General features: G+C 41.0%; 1 protein-coding gene across 1 annotated transcript in view; it reads right to left on the bottom strand.

The window, feature by feature from the left end:
* COLEC12 (collectin subfamily member 12) overlaps positions 1-22,838 on the bottom strand; it is a 101,793-nt gene that overhangs the window by 3,520 nt on the left and 75,435 nt on the right. The window contains exons 3-9 of the mRNA XM_051775196.1: positions 16,524-16,646; positions 9,756-9,854; positions 6,236-7,282; positions 4,400-4,888; positions 3,662-3,798; positions 2,816-2,925; positions 996-1,141 (exon numbers count right to left, since the gene is read on the bottom strand). Of these exons, the coding sequence (XP_051631156.1) occupies positions 996-1,141; positions 2,816-2,925; positions 3,662-3,798; positions 4,400-4,888; positions 6,236-7,282; positions 9,756-9,854; positions 16,524-16,646 (2,151 nt within the window). The remainder of the gene's footprint in view (positions 1-995; positions 1,142-2,815; positions 2,926-3,661; positions 3,799-4,399; positions 4,889-6,235; positions 7,283-9,755; positions 9,855-16,523; positions 16,647-22,838) is intronic.

Below are 22,838 nucleotides of genomic sequence, written 5' to 3'. Positions count from 1 at the left end.
CATTATTACTTACACATGGTCCTTCATTCTGGGCATCCAAACAGACTTATACACACACAGAGCTTGTTCAGCACTTTGTTTTGTTTTGGTTTAAGGGGCATTTCTATGGATGGGATATAATTTTGGCTCTAGCTGACATTTATGTCTGCCTTCTCTGAAATTCAGACGACAAGTTTCCAACTGGAGCAGCCAGGCACCCCTGGCAAAGCAGTGTTTAAACAGGTTGTATGGAGGAGATAATGTTTCAGGCAGAGCCCCACCATGAACACAAACACTACCTAGTTATGTCACGATGTGGCTGAGCTCTAAGCAGCCATGTGAACCACCTGTCCCCTGCTCTTGCAGAAATGACTGTATCAACAAAAAGAGATACCCTGTGGCAATGACCTGGGCTTACTGCTCGGCCACACTGGCAGTTTATGAGTCCTTCACTCCAGCTGCAAGAGATGAATTGCCTATGGTCTGTAGACACAGCTTATCAGTCCTATGGGACATCATCAGGTAGTGACGGGAATTGTAAGACCTCCTCAGCAGTCGCCAAGTGCCTCCTGTTGCACAAACTCTCAAAACGAAGCCTTTCTGGTGTTTGAAGGCTGGTGCCTGAGTTATCCCAAGTTCAGCTTGTCCTGTTGCGTGGCCATTGAGCCTATAAAAACATCTTCCAGTGTGACTAGGGTCTTGAGCACGTGCCAAATCATGTCTGAAATTCTAGACGTGTTTAAAGTCTACAGGAGATGGTCAAAATACAGAGTATGCCATGGCTATGGCCAGCTTCGAGACTGCTGTTTCCGAGTGCAATAAATCCAGTACCTACAACACTCAGAGTATTAGAAAAGCACATGTTGGGCTGGATCAGAGTAGAAGTGCTCCACATGTGATTCTCCCTCTTCCTCAACAAGGTACTGCCATTGCATTTAGCCTGGATCTTCTCACCTCTAGCTGTGGGACAGTTACTATGGACATGGTGAAATAATCAAACCAAGTGCCTTGCTTACCTTTGTCCATGTCTTTTTCACAAATGAAATTGTTAACATCTTCACAGTAGAAGTCATTCCAGAGCCCAGCATAGATCAACCCGGCACAATCTTCCCCTGGCCCATGCCCATGACTCCAGTTATCAGGCTGCCCAGTTTTCCAGTTTCTTTCAACGAAAAAGCAAGAGATATGATTGCACAACACAGCACACATGGCAGTTTTTCACCACAAGAAATTAACGAAAACATCATGAGATCTGTTCTGAACGGGAAATACACATTGAAACAAACAATACATGACTCTTGCTGAAAATGGAAAACAGATGTATTACAGACGAGGGAATCTATTCGGCCTTGGGCTGCCAAAACTCAGAGACCTAAATTTAGACTGATGAATTTTATTTTAGTTCCTGAATGTACATGCACACATAGTGGGAGTGCTCCATGCTCCATGTGCATTGCTCCAAGCCTGCAAAACCTGCAAACTGCATTCCTGTTGGCAGCTGGGACTGAGAAGAGCCCACAAGCTCCCAGGTACTGCCAAGATGGCAACACCCTGCCCTTGCTCACTGCAAAGGCGCTCAGCTCTCTGACTGAACCAGGGCATCTTGGAAGGAACAGCAAAGATGTACGTGTTTGAGGGACACATGCTTAGATGGGAAGGGAATTTTTTTGACTTATAAGGAATGTACAGAGTATATATACACACATCTTTTTGAGATTATTAACTTTGGTGGTGAAACTGAAGGCAGCAAGTGTTTCCTCATCCTGTTTTTGTTTAATGAATGAGAAACACTTCCAACCTCAGGACTTAAAAGCTCCATTTTCCTGAAGAAACAGGTTGTTGAAGGGAGCTTGTGGTTGCTGGCTGACACAGTCCATGCTCAGCTAAAAAACATGCCTGCCTGACACAGAGTGTCCAACCAGGCACCTGGGAGGACACACAGCTTTCCAGAAGTAATGAAATACTCTGAAAATCAGTAACCAACAGTTCTGAGGTTACACCAGAGCACCTAAAACCATGGTGTAGTGGAAACTGATTAAAAGCAGTGCCTGAAGTGGGAATCAGTCACAGTGCTGCCATAAAGAGAAAGAAAGATGAAAATGAGGAGGGAGAAAAAAGGAAAATATTATGGCTCATTTGAAATGCATCTGACTTTTTCCGTGTTTTTTCATGTAAATGAACACCAATGAGATCACAGCTAATCATTTTGTAACATCTGACTGACTGTAGTCTGTTTTTCTGAAGCACAGCATGCTCGGCTCTATAAACTCTTTAGTCTACTTCTCAGTATTAAAAATTTGGGTGGTTGCAATCTGTTCCATTTAGGACAAATTAGGTGTAGCTGTAGGATTCCTGGAGAGCTGCCAATTCATTTCTCAGCTGGCCAAAGCATAGACATCCTTATTTCATGCATTTTCCTTATATTTAATGCTTTCCACTCGGATTTGGGCTTTATCTAAGGACTGGTCATTTTTTATCAGAATGAGTACTCTATTTATAGCCAGTTGTAATGCAAATAAGGAAAATTCAAACCAAAACAGTCAAACTGTCTGTGCTTTCCATCTCAACTTCGTAATAAAAGTCAGGAGCAAACATTTTGGCAAGAAACACTGCACTGTTTAGTTATGTGATTCTTTCATTCAACATTCAGTTTTCTTTCTGGCAAGGAAAGAAAGCCTTGTGCAAGGAGAAGGGAGAGAGAAAAAAAACGTTCAACAGCACCCTCAGTAACAAATTACATCATTGGCATCTACAGCCATCTGGATCCGTTGGACAATTTCTAGATGCTGCTTTTAGAAGTGTTAGCAAGAGTGGTAGCAGTATTTTATTTACGTACGTGTAAACTGGTAAGGATCCATCCAGCCATCTCCATTCATTTTCCTTCTCTGAATCTGTTAGTCCAATCCAGAAACTGCCTTTCCCAAAAATCTGCCTTTTTATCCATTGCTGTGAAAGAAAGATTTTAGTTCATAACAAGAACAACTGTCTTTGGAGCCAACAAGCTACACTGTTTTCATGAATGTCTTGTTATCAGAATAGGAAGGGCCAGAGAAATTTTTTTAAACTGAAGATATGTGTTGGAAGTTGGCCTTGTGACCCCTTGCCCAAAGTAGAATCCATTGCTGTGTTTGCATATGAGATAGAGAGAACTAAGCATGAAAATTAGGTTGACATAAAGTCACATCTAACATCTTATAGATCCAAACTGAAAAAAAAACCCACAAAGAGTAAGCAGTTGCACCTTGACATCCCCACTGGTGTGCTGAAGAGTATTAAAAGTAAAGTTAGATTTATAGTCAGATTAAAAATATTCTTGGGTCACAGTTGTCTCAGGCTGCATGTATTAAATCAGACTGATGCAAAAAATGCATTTTTGATAATATGCAAGGCACAATGGATTTCATATTTAAGGGTTCAAAACTTCTACAATTCTCAGCAACCCTTCTGACTGCTCTGTGCCCACCACATTCAGGGTCAGCACCAGCTCTGTTCACGCTGCCATTCTGCAGAAGGAGAAGCTGCTGATCAAAAAGAGGGTGGACAAAATGCTAATGAGTCAATCACTGTGTCTACTTCACTATATGAATTCATGATGCTCTCAGCTTCACACTTACCTTGTGGTTTCCACATGTTAAACAACTTCAAACTCTCTCCTTGAAAAACAGAAAGAGAAGGTACTTACCTGCTCCTCTTTGTTGTTGATGATAACCAAACGTGATGCTTTCTCTTCACAGAATAACTTTGCCTCTTCAAAAATTTCTCTTTCAATTGAAAAGTAGTAGCACTTTTCCGTATAGTTTTTCCAATGAGGAGAACAACCTGTGATGTGAATTTTTTGTGTTAAGCCTGTCATTGGTAAGTAAATGGGCCAATAATAGGGCCAATAATAACTGGAGGAACACATACTAATCTATAGAATGCTGCTTCCTTAAGTACTTACAAACAGTTTGGGAATTTACTTAATAGGTCCTCATTGGGTAAAATCAAGTCTAAACTGTGGATTTATTTATTACTCACAATACTGCCACCTTTTCTTTAGCCATAAACTTTAACTTATATCAGTTTCAGGTCAGCAGAAAGAAGACCAACACGAATGGCTTCACTTAACAGGACTCTTTGTGCCTAGAGGAACTGTGGATGCCCCATCCCTTGAAATGTTGAAGGCCAGGCTGAATGGGGCTTTGAGCAACCTGGTCTAGTGGAAGGTGTCCCTGTACATGGCAAGGGGGTTGGAACTAGATAGTCTTTCAGGTTCCCTCCAACTCAAGCTGTTCTGTGATTCTGTGATGATTCTCTGGAATCCCAGAGACTTAGTCTAAGGCAGGTAAAGTTATTTGAAGCAGTAACTAAGTGGTGAGCACTGTCTGCTACATGTACCTGTATGTCAGCAGAAGGTGGATGCAGTGTGTTGATATCTTACCATTAGCCTCGGGCACTGATGTGGGTTCACTCTGTAGTGCCATTGGCATCCCTGGACCTGGTGGCCCTGGTGGGCCAGGTGGCCCCTTTGGACCAGGCAGCCCAGGGACTCCAGGTAGTCCAGGTAGTCCTCGAGGTCCTGGTACCCCTGGTTCTCCCACAGTTCCTTGCAGGCCTTGAAATCCTGGTGGGCCTTGAGGCCCAGGTGGACCGTCCTTGCCTTGTGGACCTGGTGGCCCTGGGTCTCCACTTGGCCCAGGCAGACCAGTCTTGCCAGGAGAACCCCTCTGACCTTTGGAGCCAGGCGATCCTCTTGAACCTTTCCCTCCTTTTTCTCCTGGTGGCCCAGCTGGCCCAGGTGGGCCCTTCTCACCTGCAGGTCCTGGTGGTCCAGGCTCTCCTTTCTCTCCTTTTTGTCCTTTTAGGCCAGCGGGGCCAAGAGGGCCTGGAGGGCCTCTGTCACCTTTAGGTCCCCTGGGACCAGGAGGACCTGAAACAACGTAAACATGCAAAGTAGGGATATGCATAGTAAACAAAACAAAAAGCCCATGTGGGGTCCTTGTTTAGTACATGTCAGACCAGCAACACTGGATATTTAACAATGCAGAAAGCAGGCTAAGAGTTGCTTCCACCAGTGCTTATAATAGTACATCTGCTTCCCAGTTTCTCTACTGTTGCTCTTTCATCAGCCTTCACAAAATACGGGATACTGTGCCCAGGTGACCAGCCAAGGTGTCACTCCCTGCAAGACACACTCTGTACTATTGATGCACACGGTCCTGTGTGTTGATGGTCCTGTTTCCTCACTCTGCCACCCTCTCTTTTCCTTCTAGTCTCACCTCTCTGCTCTTAGACCTCAGGACTTTTTCTCCTGACCCTGTCTGCTGCTCTGTCAATAACAGAATGTCAAAAAGATGGTTAGTGAGCAATAGGCCAACTGTGGGAAAGACCAGAAGCTGCTAACTGTCCAGCTATAAAAGGACAGGGAACAATAACCCTCAACAGAAAATGGCAATACTGTGACAGCAATAAACAACAAAACAATTTTTGATTCTGATCATGGCTGAGCAAATCCCTTGTCAATGCCTTCCCACCCCCCACCCCCCATCTACATAATTTAAACTCCTCCACAGATAAATTCCCAAACTGGAATCATTTAGTCTTGGTTGAAATGAGAACGGTTAGGGTTACTGATATGTAATCTTGGCTGTAATTCAGCCTTAGCTTATTTGGAGCACTGGATTTATATTTGTGATTAGAGTTTTAGGCCTGACTGGTTCACATCAGGTTGGAAATATGAGCGTTCTTTTCATTTGGGATAATACTTGGCTGGGAGAAACCTCCTAAACCTGATGCCATTTATTTCTGGAGAAAATAAAATATCCCAAGATTAAAACCTAAATAAAGTAGGATGTTTTCTGGCAGACTAACAGCTGGCTTAAAGTGAAATAGTAACTTGTTTTTCAGCAAGGGTGGACCTTTCTGGGAATAGTCCAACACATATTTTTTAGCCATTTCCTTCTTAGCAGGGATTGGTTTCTTGAGGTTCCACACCTTTACTCGCTTATTTTAGAAACTAAATCAAAAGCAGATCCAGTCAGTTAGTCAGACAGAATAAAATTTTGCTAAGTCAGAACCTTCTTTCATAACATCTCCATTTTAGCTATGTAAAGAAGGCATAGAAAAATTAGTAAGGAAAATTCAAGCTACATGTACATTTCCAAAGTTTTGGATTAGATAATGGAAAACCCCAGGACTCTGTATCAGCATGCAAACTTCCACAGGAACTAAAGAAGTAATGCAAGTCAGCATAGACGTCATTTGGGAAGCTGCATACCTTGTAGGATAGTGAAGTTCTTGATGAGCTGGCCATGTTTGGAATCCACCAGCTTCATTTCTTCCATGATTACTGACAAATTGGCAACTTCAACATCTAACCTTGACCTCATCAAATCCTGTTGCACCTTGAGAGATGCAGCGTCTATGCGAATATTGGCTAATGTGCTGTTCATAAAAATCAGCTCATCTGAATGTTTACTTAAGGTGTCTGTACAAGTTGTCCTGACCTCATTGAGATTGCTGGTCAGTGTCCTTAGATGATGAGCAGTGTAGCTGATGTTGCTAATGATATTGACTATATCGGTTTCAAAGACTTGGAACCTTTCTTCTAGATGGTTGAATTTGGCAGCAGTTCTGTTTTCATATCCTTTATGCTGTTCCTGGAGGTCCTTTAGATTTTGTTCGTTGGCTTGGGCAATTGTGGTGATGTTCTCTATTTGCCCACTGAAGGAGCTGAGCTGATTGTTCATGTCTTCAAGGGTATCATTGTTAGCTTTTGCCAATGCTGAATTGTTGGCGGCCAAAGTCTGTAAATTCTGTACTTTCTCCTTAAGCCAGTCAGTGTCCTTCCGGGCTTGAAGGACAACCTGCTGCAGATTTTGAAAGTCATTCTTGATTTTTAGAATAGCCAAGCTTGTATCTTCCATTGACTTCTGCAGGACACTGATAAGATTTCGTTGCTGTATTTGAGTCAGGTTTAAGTTGTTCAGGTTCATGATGACCACATTATGAGAATGCACTTGGTTTTGCAGGTTTGTTTGGATATTACTTGTGTCTTGTTGAAGATTGTTGATATAGCCAGTATATGACTGAAGAGTCTTATTAACACTGATGATCATGAAAGAGTTACTGTCTAAGGCACTTTTCATTTGGCTCTGTCTATCATCTAATGCATTTCCAGACTCTTGGAGTTTCTCCAGTGTATCTTTGTTTCTGGTAGTTTTTTCTGCAATGTCATGAAGCTGCTGACGAAGAGCCAGAATGTCAGATCTGAAGCTGGACAGTTCAGTGTTAGTATTCAAGGCTTTTTGTCCAGTTTGGTCATCTGTTGTACAGGAAAAAAAAATTGAAAGTCTTTACGATAAGGTTTTTTTTAAATACAGTATAAAACAGCACAGTGTATTTTAAGTACAGTCAGATTGACAAACTGCTCAGTAGAACTTCTATCTTTTCCAGCAAAGAGAAACCACTAAGCAAAGTTCTGCCACTAGACAGAGAAAAAAAGCAAAGAGGAATCATGTCTTGCTGAGGACAACAAAACAGTGATTCTGTATTCATGTATGGGAAAACTATTGTTAGCAACTGATGAGTATATGGACTCAAATAATGCTGTATTCTGACTGAAAACTGAACAGTAAACAGAATTCAAAACATTAAATGGGTATCAGTAAGTGTATGTTTTGAAGTTACAACTGGATTTTGCTGAAAGCTCAGGAGTTTATATTTGCTGTTCATGTTTTCTTCCTCTTGGAGGGTGGAAAATCTTCACTGTGATTTAGTACATATAGTTCCATTTTTTTAAAAATCTTGGGTTTAGTTTTAAAAAAGGTCTATTACTTATTTTAAAACAATCTGGTTTAGAGACAAAAGCTTTGCCAGCAGGCTACTATGGATATGTCAGGATATGATGTATTTCTGGTTTTCTCTCTAATACATTACTATTGCTTTTAATGACATTTATTTTGCCATTATTGTTTCCTCATGGTCTGAGTTCAATGCTTGAGAAACATCTCTGCTCTTGCTTACACTGCCCTTCAGAATATTTCTGGAAGCCTGTCTGAGTATGATAAAGCCCTGTCTGAGTATGATAAAACCCTGTGATAAATCAGCACAGCCTCTCAGCCAGGACATAGAAAACAAGGAAATAAGCAGTCAACACTTGGTTTCAGGGAATATTCCCTTTCTTGACCTGAATCACTTCACTATCCTACTCACAGTCCATATATTTTTGTCCTCATCTAAGTGTAGCTATATTTATGAATTATGCAGTATGGAGTCCATCATTTCAGATGACTCCAAGAGAGAGCAATATGGTTTTCATAAAGTACAGTGAATACAGCTGTGTATGGAGCTTTTGTCTGATGTGTTTGAATGAGTTGTGATGGCAAACATCAAATGGTGGCTTGTGAGACCTCAGCCTGAAGTGTTTATGGAGTCTTTTGTGGATGGACATCTTCCTGAGCACAGTTCCTCTCTCTTCTGCTTATCTCACTCCAGGAGCTTCTCAGCTCTTGACTTTATGTTTATCTCTTGGCTATAGCTCAAATTATATTGTGTTCCTCACACAGCTCACACAACTGCCATCCTGAAGCTAATCTCTGAAGGCCTGTCTTCCATTCACCACACACTGTTATACTTCTGGCCCTACAGCAGTACTCTTACCTTTATGTTCCCTACAAAAGTTGCTACAGAACTTTCCTAACTTCCTCCATGGCAAGTCCACTTAAATGGGAAATGATGGTCCTGAACATCTCACTGGCCATCCACCCAGCAGCATGTAAAAATGTGGCACGAATGAATCAAAGGCGCTCCAAGTTGTGCAAATTTAATCAGTGTAATATAATAACACAAATATAACCCAAAAGGTTGCACGTGCATTAAGTTGTAACATTTACTTCTGTATAAGTGTGAGTAAAAGAACATATCACCCCATATCTTTGAACTAAATGCAGTGTGTAAATACTTTAGAAGCCAGCTCTTTTTTGAAGGGAAAAAGTTGTAAAAATTTATAATCAAGCTGCAAGCAAGCAATTTTTCATAGAAATACACATCTCAATATATGGTTTATGAAGCTAAACAAAATTTATTTCAAGAAGCACATGCATGTATGTGTATATTTATATCTATGTAATAATTTATATAATAAAATATGTCTATGTATAGGAAGAAAGGTAAGAATGTACACTTAGAGAGTAGAATCTTTATCCATGATTTTGTTTTACATCTTCCTGCAAATTGAGAACTTTGATAGCGATTGGAAGATCTGAACTCATAACAACCTTGTGTCCTGTATTCCCTGAGATGATCAAGAAACATTTTATGGAAGTAATCAACTTGCCTCAGACATAAGAATTTTGAACAGCTGATTATTTGTACACCTCTTAGAATGGCCTTTAGTTTTGAATCTTAGTTGCTAAAACAGCATCAAGATGACTGGGTGACAGATTTGCACTTCATGTGGAATCTCTTGTTCTGTGAAACAGCTTCCGCTATGTTTTACATACCTCAGAGAAGATTCTCTCCTAAGTACAACTTTTAGGTGTCTGTTTATTTAAGTATACATACTTCCAAAGTGACTTCAGTGGGAACTGTAAATTTTGAAGTGTGCTTAAAATGCTATCCTAAGCAGACCTGATCTGAACTATTTTTAAGTGCTTTCACAAGTACTTGAGAAATTGGAATAGAAGTGCTGTATCTTGTCACAGGCAGAGATTTTTCAGACAAATTTCCTACCACTATCTGCCAGGAGAACACCCCAGAGTCATAATACAAAGGAGCTTTGCTTGTGTGTACATTACCTAATTTCTTCAGATCACTCTCCACCTCTGTGAGCTTTTCTGTATATCTTCTGTGGGATGTTTCCAGGCCACCTGTCACATTGTCCATTTTTTCTACAACTAGGAGAAAGAGAACAGTATGTTATGGAAAGAAGAGAAGTGAAATAGTGGAAAAAGTCTAGTAAACAATAAAGCAAACAAAAAACTCCACCACTGCCAAAAAAAACCCCCAAACAACAAAACACCAAAACAGAAAACACCTTAGAATTTCTTTGCTTGCCATTACACTTTGCTGTTGCTCTGTGAAATTCAGAAGGATGAGCTCCTATTTGCTGGTGAGACCCAGAATTCTTCCAGCTTTTCAGTCTGCCAATAGTCTCTAAACATTTTTTTTGCCCATGAGCAATCTCTCTCCTGAATGAGGAAATCCCTCTTTGTGGGTTTTCCTCACGAATGAAATCCTTTTCTTTTAACAATATTTCCATGCTTCAAGCACAGTGCTGTGTGGCAAAGGCAGACTGATTGCTAAAGGCTCAGACATGTGAAAGAAGACTTCCTTTTATTTTGCTATGAGCCATTTATCCTTAAAAATAACCTTTTTTTTTCTTGTGCCTTTTAATCACTAGAAGTTGCCAGCTGGATAGCAAAGTTAGGACTAAGATAGCAGTTTTGGGGATTTTAAACATCTCGATAATGGTACAGATCACTCAAAATGATCTTGAAACCATTCTGCCTCATTAAGATTGAAAGGATGGTCATTCAGCAAGTGCAGATTTATGGCTGATGTGCTCTTTATTTTGTAATGTCTGAGTAATTTTCTTGTCACTGAGACATTTGATTATTTGATGGAATTGATATGGGCATGGAAAAAGCGGAACAACAAATAAAGAGCCTGGGGTGGCTTCCAGTGGCAAAAATGTGAAATCCTTGCAAGGTTAGAGGTAGCCTACAATGTTCACACCAAACCTTGTCAATAGCCTTTTGCATTCAAGCCACAACCAGAGGCAAAATTTGCTTCTCATCATGAGATTATTTAGCCCTTTTGCTACACTGGGAGCAGAACGGGTTTGAAACAACCTGGGAGAGGCCGCATCAGTTATTGTGCCAGCTCCCTGTTTCAAACAGAGGAAATAAGGTGTTTTCCATGTCTTTAGGTTCTGTAAACCTGTATGGGGTAGCAGGTACCACTAACTCTTAATGTCTGTGAGATGATTTGCAGCTAGGAAATAGTCTCATAGAAGCTATTGCTATATAAAGATTTGGGTTTTTACTAGGAGTGAAATTTAAGGATCTTTTGCTACTCATGAGCAACCACATGAATCCCAGACCTTTTCAGTGTAGTCCACCAAGTCCTCCTTCTTTATTAACTTTTGCCTTTGTTTTTCTGATTCTGGATACCACAATTACACAGCAGGCTTTTACTGCTTCCCCAAAACCAACAGGAGAAAAACCAGACCAAGACTATCTCTGATGCAACAGCACTGAGGTGAATGGAGTTACAACAGAGAAAAAGTCTCAGGGTTTTCAGAGAGACCAGATACCCTTTAGTGAATTACCTGTCTGCTTCTTTTTAGACTGCTAACAAACCAGTAAAACAGAGACTGTACCGTGTGTGCAAAGTCAGTCAGAGTGTGGCTTTCTGTATTTGAGATGATGACAGATTGCTTGCTAAACACCAGATCCAGGCTACAATAATGGCCTTGCTTTTTCAGAGGGACAGTTGCTCAATACCTTCTGCTTTAGAAAGCATTATAGCACCAATTTTTCACTGGTTTTTCTGCCCATTAAAGTTGTCAAAATGCTGTATGCCATTTTCTTTAAATGAATCCAGAGTTGATTCTCTCTTTGTCCTGCCCAGCTGTCTTCCAGGCTGGAGCCCAGATCAGCAAAGGTCTTTCAGTTACTTCTGACACTCCAGTGAAGCATGTGTACACCTAAGCATTGCATGCAGTGAGCATGAGGACATACCTGGCTTTTCCTTTTGGCTCTAGGCAGCTCCTTGTTCAGTCTGTCATGTTTTGCTTTGTTTAAAGATAGTCACCGTGAAGGATATGGCTCACTCTGGGTACTTAGAAGGGACCTCATGAAATCATCTGGACTTAAAAAGCAGGCCTAATTCAAGTGTTTCTGTTGAACCTGTGCCTTGACTAGCAATGTCACATCACCTATGGATCTTGTTAATTCAGCTTTAGTGTAATATTCTACTGTTTTCTCCAGTTATGCAACACACTTGGAGTTGGCAAGTGAATATATATTATTAGTAACTAAAGGAAAATGTAGTTTCTTCCTTTTACTGTCCAAATTATTGCCAATTTGTACTTCAGATCTGAAGTTTGTAAAACTAAGATTTTATACTGTCCTATAACAAGTATGTCTTTATGGTTGAATGAAATCTGTCACTGGAAACTTGGGTTAAGACATTACCTTGAAGAGTCCAAAGCAAATGAAAATAGTAGAAATCCTATCAATAATTAGTTGTGTGGCAGTTAGATGAGACTGAAGAGAATGAAACATGCAATGGCAGTATTTTCATTGCCCAAAGGAAAAAAAATATGAAAAACCACACTAAATGAAGTAGCTCAAGCTATGAACAGTCTTTGTGGGGAACACCCCAAAAATTTGATGAAGACAGGGCTTTAATCAGAAGTCTTAGTGGTATTAATGACTGGCCACGATATGTGGGGAAGGCCATGCCTGGACTGTGTATCTGAAAGATCACTAATGAGCACTGTTAAAAGGTCTTTCAGTCCCCAGCAGCTTCTCTTCTACAGAAAGTAGTAGCTTTTAATTCTAACGTGTAAGTGAATGCCAGGCAGCAGTGATAGGGAAGGCAGACCCAACTTAGCTGGAAGATGCTCATTTAGAGGGGCTGGAAAGAGAAGGCTGCTTTCGAATACCCAAGGTATTGATTTTTGTCTATTTGACACTAAACTGGCAATGACTTACCCAGATTAACTGATGTGAAGTGCAGAATTAGCTATATTAGGCAAACCATTTCCCTTATTTTAAATCTGTTTCCCCTCAGAGGGCAATCCAGAACCAAATTCAAACCACCCAGCTCCAGCAGCAGAAACAGAAAAGGTCTCTGGAAATGTGAACTGCGGGGTTAGGTCAAGGACAAGGCTAGACAAACCAACACATGTCTTTGCTTTAAGCAGGGGTGGGATCTTACCCTACATGTTAAAAAAAAACTTGATCCTCTGTCCAAAGTCATTCCCTGAGCAAGTTGTAGCTTACTTACTTTCTTGCTACTGCCCTGCGAGTGGAACGGATGAGCTCTAAGGAGAATGAGTAGAGAACCAGAGCCGATGTTGGTTTTGTTGCTGTTGATGTCAAAAGAGGTCATAGGGACTGATGTCCTATTATTGGAAATGTCTTTCTTTCCCTGGTAGTAGCTCCCACGACCATCACTGAAAGGAGCCTTCAACAGTAGGTGAGCATCTGGAACACTCTCAGAAGTGAAAGTCAACCTCTTGGGAGTGCCCCAGGCTTGAACAAGCGCTTCCCATCTTCTCCAGAAAAAGGCAAAACAGGCAGACCAACCACCTCTAACATCCCTTACAAAGGCCACTCCAGTGCTCCCAACGTCTGCTGCTCTCAAAAATGCAAAGTTATCTATGCCTTAAACTTGCTTTTGGTTAGCTTCACTCTAATTCTCAGCTTGGCAAGATCTAGCTGCATTGTTCATCTCACTTTCTGACAAGGTCACAGTGGGAAATGTGGTGAACATCCTCTAAAGGAAACCAAATTTTCAAGTAGTTGCTGACCAGAGCAGTGAGGACTATCTGCATCTAACCCACTATAACAAAACATGCCATTTCACCAGGATTTGTTGGCCTTACAAAATGGCAGGCAAACTGTGTCTAGGTGACAGATAGGAAAACTAGATGAAAGTCATGATGGGCATTAGTCAAGAAACTTAAAAAACAAGGACTAACTACAGAATGAGAACAACCAGAAATTCAAGCTGAAAGCATACTAGCTTCCCTCACTGGAGCAAGTCAAAGGAATATTATTCACCTTCAATAGGCTAATCTGATACTGGCTAGTGCCAGAAAAATTATAACTTCATATTTTGCATTTAATTTAAGATAGTATGTGTAAAAAAAGTACAGATTGTTTTATTAGTGTTTTAAACAATAATTTAATATGTCTTCTCAAAGCAAAAGAATAGTAAACCCAGCTTGTTATTCCTTCACGACCTTGATGTTTAATTCATGTTTTGGTTTCAGGTTTCTCCAACATACCATGTAATTTTTACCACCAATTTGGATGTTTGTTCTGTGTTGACTTTGCCTCCCATTGAGTTACTTTTTTGCCTGCCATATTTAATCCACTGATTAGTAGTTTTAAATCACAAAGGATACCTAAATACAACGTAGGAAATGAAAGTTTTAAAAGTAGTTTTGGGCTTTATAAACATATGTGTGGGAGGTAAATTTAATGGAAACTTAGCTAAGAGACTGAGAGAATCCCTGATGCCAGCAGAATTCCTTCTTTCAGTGTAATATTACAATAAAAAAAGACAAACCAAACTCTGATACAGAGAGGAGAGTTCAAGAGCTCTACAAAATTTTATTTTGAGTTTTGTTCTTCCTTTAAGGCCTAATTTCTTCTCAACAATCAGTCGAGAAGAAATATTGCAGTAATTCATTTGAATATGGAGTGTCAGCTGGGGTTTCATCTAACTTATGTTTTCTCTGCAAATTAGCACGTAGGCACCATGAAGACAAAGCTCTTAAATTACACGTACAAAGGGCAAAATGAATGCTTGACACGTTACCATTTGTTGCTTTGTGTTACAGAAGGGATATCTTGGATGAAACAGTACTTCTCTTTCTCTGCATCTTTCCCTTGGCATTCAAACAGGGTAGTCACCAAGCTGGTAAGCAGTGGAGCAGTGGCCACCAAGATGTCTTAAGGTCTGTGAGCAAGATATGCACTACCCACCTTCCTATATTTTTTTCCACATTTTTTGGGGGGAGAGGAAATTCATTTGTCCTTGCCCTGGACAGCTGTGACTTGGTACGGCTGTGACAGAAAGACTCATCCCTGGTGGGCACTGATGACTGCTCAGTCAAAGAAGAAGGTTTAGAAATGAGTGTAGCAAAGAAGGGGCCTCAAGAAGAGAGTAAAGCCTGGGGAAAAGATAGTGCTAGAGGCTCCAATGGAGAAAGAATCTTGAAAACTGGATTGAAATGAGGAAGAGTAACTTTTGTACAGTTTCCTTATTGCTGTTGCTTCCTACACACACACAAACGTGTCAAAGCAAGATATCGAGGAATGGTCCCTTCAACTTGATATGCTGTTTCTGATGCTGAGTAATGTCTGAGTTTTCTGGTAAGCCTCAGAACTGACAGCCTTATATAAAACTCTCGAGTGAAATTCTGCTAAATTCCAGTTGCTTAATGGCTGGGTTACAGTCCAGAAGGATCCCATCCACATGTGCTGTAAGCAGATCTCTGCAGATTTATATCTGCAAAAGGCCTTCCCTAACCCATAGGACCAAATTATCTTTATGGATCAAGAGCAAGTTTTTGAATCCTGGAAAGTATTTTTCTCCCAAAATCTGACTTCCAGAGACCAGTTACACATACTTCAGGAGAGTGTCTAATCAACTATAGATGTACTGCATTTTTTTACCTTTGATGTTAATTTGCCATATTCTGTCTGCTTTATCATGAAACCTACATCTCTCTATCTGTCTTCACATTCTCTCTTCTCCCTGGATAAATCTTCCATCTAAACTAAATAGTTTTAATTTTCTTTCCACTCAAAACTGTACCAAATCCTCTTAAATAATTATTTATCCCTTTCTATTTCTATGATTTGCTTTTCTTTCCCTGGCAAAGGACCAGAGGTGATGTCAGCTCTGCTATGAGCGCAGTTGTTGGCGGCACAGGACACACTGCATGCTAATCACATGAATATTTACCCAGCTCCTTGGAGGGGTTTTGAAGCTACTCTCAGGGCCATACTCAGACAGTTAGTTTAAAGCCAGTTTAGTTTTCTCTGCAACATGCTGTGATGTTCTAATACTCACAATTATGTTGTTCACTTTTTTTTTCTTACCAGAAACTCACACGTTATTTATTCAACTTATAATAGCTGTGATTGCCCAACAAGCAGATATTTACATCAAAACATTCCTAAGAATACCCAAGTGGCAACAGTTAATGAGTGATGAGGATGTATGGGAATTTGAAGCCATGTTTTCCAATGTGCTTAGCCAATGACTTGCACAAATGAATTTTCTCCATTACTGGTTGCCCAACTACCAGAAACTTTGAAATTACTGTTAAAAGCATCTAAATGTTTTTGTTCATCACCATTATTGTAGGTAAGTCAATACATTGGCACCTCCTGAGACAATTTTTCTTCTTCCAGATATTTTAAAATAATATTGATACTACACTTTGCTGCTGGCTATTCACATTATCCTGAAGATATTCACATCAAGAAGGACATTTATTCTGGAAAGGTGTGATATATGTAAAACAACTCAGTGAAATCAAAGTGTGTCACGTTACACAGATTCGAGTCTTCCAGTCAGTACTCCTTTGTGGTGGAGAAATGGTCATTTTGTTCTAACCTTTCTTTCAAATGTCTAATCTAGTTTCAAAACTTCATAATTGTTTGAAAGTGAAAATCTAAGGTTGCAGTTTGTCGTTATGTGTGTATCATTGCCCAAGATTTAAGGTGAAATGTGTTAAATTGCCTGCTAGTTCATATGACATTGTTCTTGGATGCTTGTCTGAAAGTGAAATGTAGGGCTTAATGCATACATACCTTTGTATCCCAGAATGGCTACTGTGATTGTTAACAGGGCACATAAAATGTATAATAAGATGATGGAAAACTTTAGTGCCCAGTTATTTTTACACTTGGTACATTGACTCCCCTCTTGAATACCTGCAAAAGAAAATTTAAAACAATTTAAAACAATGGCAAAGAACACGTTGCTGGTTTTATCTCCCCATATGTTTTCTTTTGTTTCCTAAAGAACAAATTATTTATGTAAGCAGATGATATATGGGTGCCTTTTTGCCTATGCTGCCTGGATGGCCTTCACAGTGGTTAAATCACCAGTTCAGTGAAATAGTGATGTTTACTAAACATCTTTAATATGGGGAAGAGAAGTAGGTTCTGCTTCACTGAAAAACCATTGACTTTCCTGAGAGACAGGGCTATCTTCTGTGCTAACAAGATTATGGTGAGCTTTGGAAGTCAGATGTTGATTAGCATTTCCTCTGTCAGGGATCACACTGCAGCAGCTCTTTCTTAGCATTCAGTCTCCCTACAGGGGCAATAGGAGACAGTAAATGCTCTGGCAGGAGGAAAACATAGAAATAAAATAGAATTCTGAAAACCTGGGTAGGAGTACTGGTCCTGCTTTGTAACCATTGCCACAGATGGTTACCATGAGAACACTTTCTTTCCATAACAAGAGAGACTTTTTTTCTTATTTTTGGGGTTTTGGAGAATACTATTACCACAGAAAAGAAGGGGTGCTTTACTAATAAAGCCATTGGTACATCCACAGAAAAAATGCTGGTGAATTTCCCCTTGTAGATAAGCTTAAGAAAAAGAGCCTCAAGTTGATGAAAGAAAACAGGCCTTTACTGTTTTATATTTGAGCTATTTTGAAGAATGGCTTGATATCTTTGAGTCTATTAGGGAAGCAATTTTCCTCTTTTGTCCATGTGCTCCTCAGGAACAGCTTGAGAGCATTGGAACCATCAAATATTAATCAGAAACACAAATGTGTAAAAACCTGAAAACTGGAGCACTGTGCTGGAACAAATGGGTGGGATTTATCCCTCTTTCCAAGGTGCATTAAGCAGGCCAAGACTAATGTAACTTTCTGTGTCTGTCAGAAAATGCATTTCTTTGACATTTCACTCTATTTGTGTACTATTAGGGGAGTCCCACAGGAAAGCTTTAAGCTCTAACAAATTCTATGTACTAGATTACTTAACTAATCAAAACTTGCTCTGTAGCTTTTTATGAGTAACTTATATTTCCCTTGAGGACTAACCCACAGATGATTTTACTTTTTGAAACCCATGACCTTCTTCAGAGTGGTTTTTTATTTTTCATTTTTTAAGAGAAAAGCATGGGCCACTTCCCCTGGGTTCACAGAAAATGGGTGACCAATATACCAAATTAAGTCAACTATATTTCTCTCTCTCAAAAAAAAGCATTTTCCAGTGACTTCTCTAAGCCCAAGGTACTTGAAGGAGGAGGGATTACCATATTGTAGCAACTCAGGAAGAGGATTTATACAAAGTTTATTTGACAAGGCATTTTCCGCAATACTCCCTGCACATATATGAGCTGTGGCTAAGGCAGAAATGTATCTCTCATAGGTCAGTCCACTTTCCTAATTACATTATCGTATGTTTTTTACTAAACTTTTCAGCTGTGACATCATATTCTGTTGCCAGGTGACAAAAGCGATGTCATAGATTTGGTTTCTTTGGGGTTTAGGCATAAGATCAATTGGGAACATCTGGTTCTTTTTCAGGAATAGGAATGTTAGGGGAAAATGAGACAAAGACTTGTAAGCATAAACCCAAGAACAGAAACTCCAGAGGGGAAAGGCTTCTCTCCTGCCTGTGAGGTGAGAAAGGTGGGAGCTGGCACAGAGACAGGCAGTTGTATAGCCCATTTATTGGTGACTTGGATTTGGGAGGCTGGTAATTCCTGGGTCACAAAAGAAAAGGTGAAGGGTCCATAATTCAGTAGCCAAGTCTTATGGATCCTGATGCGTGGGCTGGCTTTCTTTGTTTGGCTGGCAGTCTCACAAAGTTTGCTACTGAGGAAGATCTAATTGCTGAAAAAGCCAGAAAGTGCAGTTTTCTAAAGGTCTGCAATAGGTATTCAGAGACTGAAATTATTTCACAGTGGGAACTTGCGGTGTTTGGAGCACCATTTTGCTGCTCTTAGCCGGTACTAATGGGACTCATTGAACCCCTGTGCACTTCTTTCCCTGAAGGGTTTAAAATTCAGATTACATTTTGGTAAATCTTTGAAAATCCCCCACATCAAAAACCACAAGAAGCTTGGGGCAGAAATCACATCACATTCATCTTCTAAATACACAGATAACAAAAAGCTTGATCCTCCTTATTTTACTGTAATTGAAGCAGACCTAGATCCTTATCGGGGAAGACTGATAGACTGCAGAGGTACAAAACACAGAGAAAGGCAGAAATAAAAACAAAGCCTTTGACAGCAATTGCACATAGAAAAGTTTCACTTGATAACTGTCTCACATTAAGATTACTCATTTTATGACATGACCTGCTTTCTGTCACCATACTCTGGCTTCCTGGGTAGGGTAATGAGCTGAAACTTCACTGATGTCACTGGATATATTGCAGTTCACATCAAGCATCATGTACATTCCAGTGCTTCATAAGGATCTAGTTTCACTTGTCTCAGCCTTCTCTATCCCTGGTTCAATAAAACAGCACTTTGGCTTTTCGGAACTTTTACTTTCAGCGTATTTCAAACTGACATCAGAACAGCACCCCAACAAAAGCCAGACCTTTCCATCCTTTAACAGTCCAGCACTGTTGGTATCAATAACACAAACCCAGTATACTAAAGTGATCATACAGGTTAGAGTGACTCCATTAACTGAGCTGGGCTGGAACTGTGTATAGCATTGCTTGCTGGGACATAGTGCCTGTCAGCCTAAGAGTGCATCTGACTGCCACTGAACCCCCACTACCCTCATCTAGCATGCCCCAGGTCTAGGGCTGGAGTGAAAAACCAGGGAGCTCTAACAATCTCCTTTGTTTTCCGTTACCTAGAGATTGACACAGTAAAGTCTTTCAGAGCTATTAAATTTGCTCTTTGTTGCAAATACATAGTTCTTAACTCTGGTGCTAGTAACAGCTGATGTTCTACTTTACTAAACATATAAAAATTACTATAAAAATACCAAAGATAGTGGTACCTTGAAGAAAAGATTTGGAAGGCTCATTATGATGTCTTTCTGTGCAGTTAAATGATTCAGGCTATAAGCAAAGACAAAAGCCTCTCTGTGTAGGTATGAATTACACTATAATCAGGGCTCCACAACCTCCCCAGCACAGCACCTGACTTCAACTTGCCCTCTTGCCCTTCCCCACTACCTAAGGATCGTGCTCAAATAAGGTTTTCTGATATAGACGATGCATTTAGTTCATGCTGTGGAGACACATTTTAATTGAAAGGTTGCTCTGAAAAGCTCTGATAGCCAAAACATTAAGCAACAACAAATGGGAGACAATTAAAAATGCTTACTGTGATTACACAAAACCCAGCATGTTGGCACAAAATCTTGAAGTTTTACCACAAAAGCTGAAAATCAAGGCTTGAAGGAGCCCATGCTTGGGCTTTAATTTGACAAAACTTCCCCAGTTTTATCCACTCAACTGCTTGCTGTCATGACTTAACAAAATGCAGTGTTCTTCCAGGAGATGTATCACATCTCATCTAGAAAGCTGTAGAGTAAATGGACAAGGAAAGACCCTACATATCCCATTGACAGAAGATATGTAAAACCTGCAAAAGGGTGTTCTTGGCTGGTCAGCTCTTCTCTGTTTGGTAGTGATGCTCCTAGTGCAGCACACTCCTCTCTGTGTCCTGTACGCGTGTTTTCAAAGGTTGGTCTGCTCCCAGACATTTGTCACTGACTTCCAAACCCAGGGAGCCAGGGTCACTTCTGCATAACATGCATTTCTCATTGCCGATTTCACCAATGTTTAATAAATATCAGATGCGACACAACGTGCCTCATTTCACTGGACACATGCTTTTTTCCATTCTTTCTCCCAACTTATTTTAATAAGAGCTCTGGTTTTTCTGCCTCGCTGTTGGGAAGACATCTGGCCAAACAGACAGCAACCTAGTACAAAGAGATCCTGCTGGCTCACATGCTTTGGGGACCCCCTTCTCTGCGAACCAAGATGGTCACAAAAAAATATGCAAGTGAGACATCCCCCTGTTACCAGGCTTTGTAGTATTTGTTTTTATAGCATTGCATTCCAGAGACTGAAGACTTTGTTCTCACACAGGGGGTATACATCTGCAGATTCCTTTTGGGCTCCAAGAAGAGGTTTTGATAAAGGAGGAGCTGGGCTTTTTGGTTTTTGTTTGTTTGTTTGTGGTTTTTTTGTTGTTGTTGTTCCATGGTTTTTAATGGGAGACTAAATATCTTTGCTCTTTGACCACCTTACAAAATGCCTGACTCCTCAACTGTGTTATGCTTTGAACACTGGAATATGACATATACACACACTTTTTTTCCTGAATAATTCTCTTAGGAGTATTTGCCTCCGTGTTCTTTTCTTGGCTCTTGCTGCAGGATCATAGGTGGCCTCATAATATTTCTGCTAGCAAATCAGTTTTGACATAGATGCAAGGTTCCCTTCATAACCCTGACAAAAAATGTACTGATAAGATGAAGAAATGTAGTGCAGGAAACAAAAATACATTAGTTCAGAGGGGTTTTCCCTGCGGCGATTCACTGAAAAGAGATAACATCCCTTGAATTTCAGAAGGAAGACTGCAAGCCTAGTTGGCAGCCTTCAAATGATAAATTTCTCAAAGGTAAGGTTTTCAAAGCTGATGAGAGGTAGATCTAATGCCTATATTTAAAGAGACATGAGCAAACTAGGATAATAAAAAGTGTTTTTATAAATACATTAATAGCAAAAGGAGGAACAAGGAAAACCTTCATTCTTTATTGGATGTGGGGGGAATATAGTCACCAAAGATAAGGAAAAGGCCGAGATACTCAACACCTTCTTTGCCTCAGTTTTCAACAGTAAGACAGGTTATCTTCAGGACAACTGGCCTCCTGAGCTGGTAGACAGGGATGGGGAGCTCACCCTGTAATCCAGGAGGAAGCAGTAGTGACCTGCTGACCCACTTAGATGCTCACAAGCCTATAGGACCAGATGGGATCCATCTAAGGGAATGAGGGAGCCGGAAGAAGAGCTTTCCGAGCTGCTCTCCATCATTTATAATCAGTCTTGGCTCACTGGGGAGGTCCCAGATGACTGGAAGTTGGCCAATGTGATGCTCATCCATAAGAAGGGCCAGGAGGAGGATCTGAGGAACTACAGGCCTGTCAGCCTGACCTTGGTGCCCAGCAAGGTTATGGAGCAGATCATCCTGATTGTGTTCACATGGCACATGCAGGACGGACAGGGGATCAGACACAGCCAACACAGGTTTAGGAGAGACAGGTCCTGCCTGACCAATCTGACCTCCTTTTATGACCAGGTGACCCACCTAGTGGATGAGGGGAAGACTGTGGGTGTTTTCTACCTGGACTTCAGCAAAGCCTTTGACACCATCTCCCATAGCATACTGCTGGAAAAGCTGGCAGCCCACGCCTTGGACAGGGGCACTCTGTGCTGGGTTAGGAACTGGCCGGAGAGCCGGGCCCAGAGAGTGGTGATGAACGGGGCTGCATCCAGTTGGCAGCCGGTCACTAGTGGTGTCCCCCAGGGATCAGTGTTGGGCCCAGTCCTGTTTAATATCTTTATTGATGATTTAATATCTTTATTGATGATCTGGATGAGGGGATTGAGTGTCCCATTAGCAAATTTACAGATGACACCAAGGCTGGGGGGAGTGTCAATCAGCTGGAAGGCAGGAGGGCTCTTCAGAGGGACCTGGACAGGCTGGAGAGTTGGGCTGAATCCAATGGTATGGGGTTCAGCAAGACCAAGTGCTGGGTCCTCCACTTTGACCACAACAACCCTATGGAGCACAGGCTGGGGACAGAGTGGCTGGAGAGAGACCAGGGAGAAAGGGACCTGAGTGTTCTGACTGGCATGCTGAACATGAGCCGGCAGTGTGCCCAGGTGTGCCCACAAGACCAATGGCATCCTGCCCTGGATCAGGAACAGTGTGGCCAATAGGTCCAGGGAAGTGATTCTTCCTCTGTACTTGGCACTGGTGAGGCTGCACCTCGAGTACTATGTCCAGTTCTTGGCCCCTCAGGTTAGGAAGATTGTTGAGGTGCTAGAATGTGTCCAGAGAAGGGTAATGAGGCTGGTGAAGGCTCTGGAGCACAAGTCCTATGAGGAGAGGCTGAGG

The sequence above is a fragment of the Manacus candei genome, unplaced genomic scaffold (genome assembly GCF_025592945.1).
Source record: "Manacus candei isolate 608988 ecotype Guabito, Panama unplaced genomic scaffold, ASM2559294v1 h1tg000008l, whole genome shotgun sequence".
Lineage (NCBI taxonomy): Eukaryota > Metazoa > Chordata > Aves > Passeriformes > Pipridae > Manacus > Manacus candei.
This window is presented reverse-complemented; position numbering and strand designations above follow the sequence as displayed.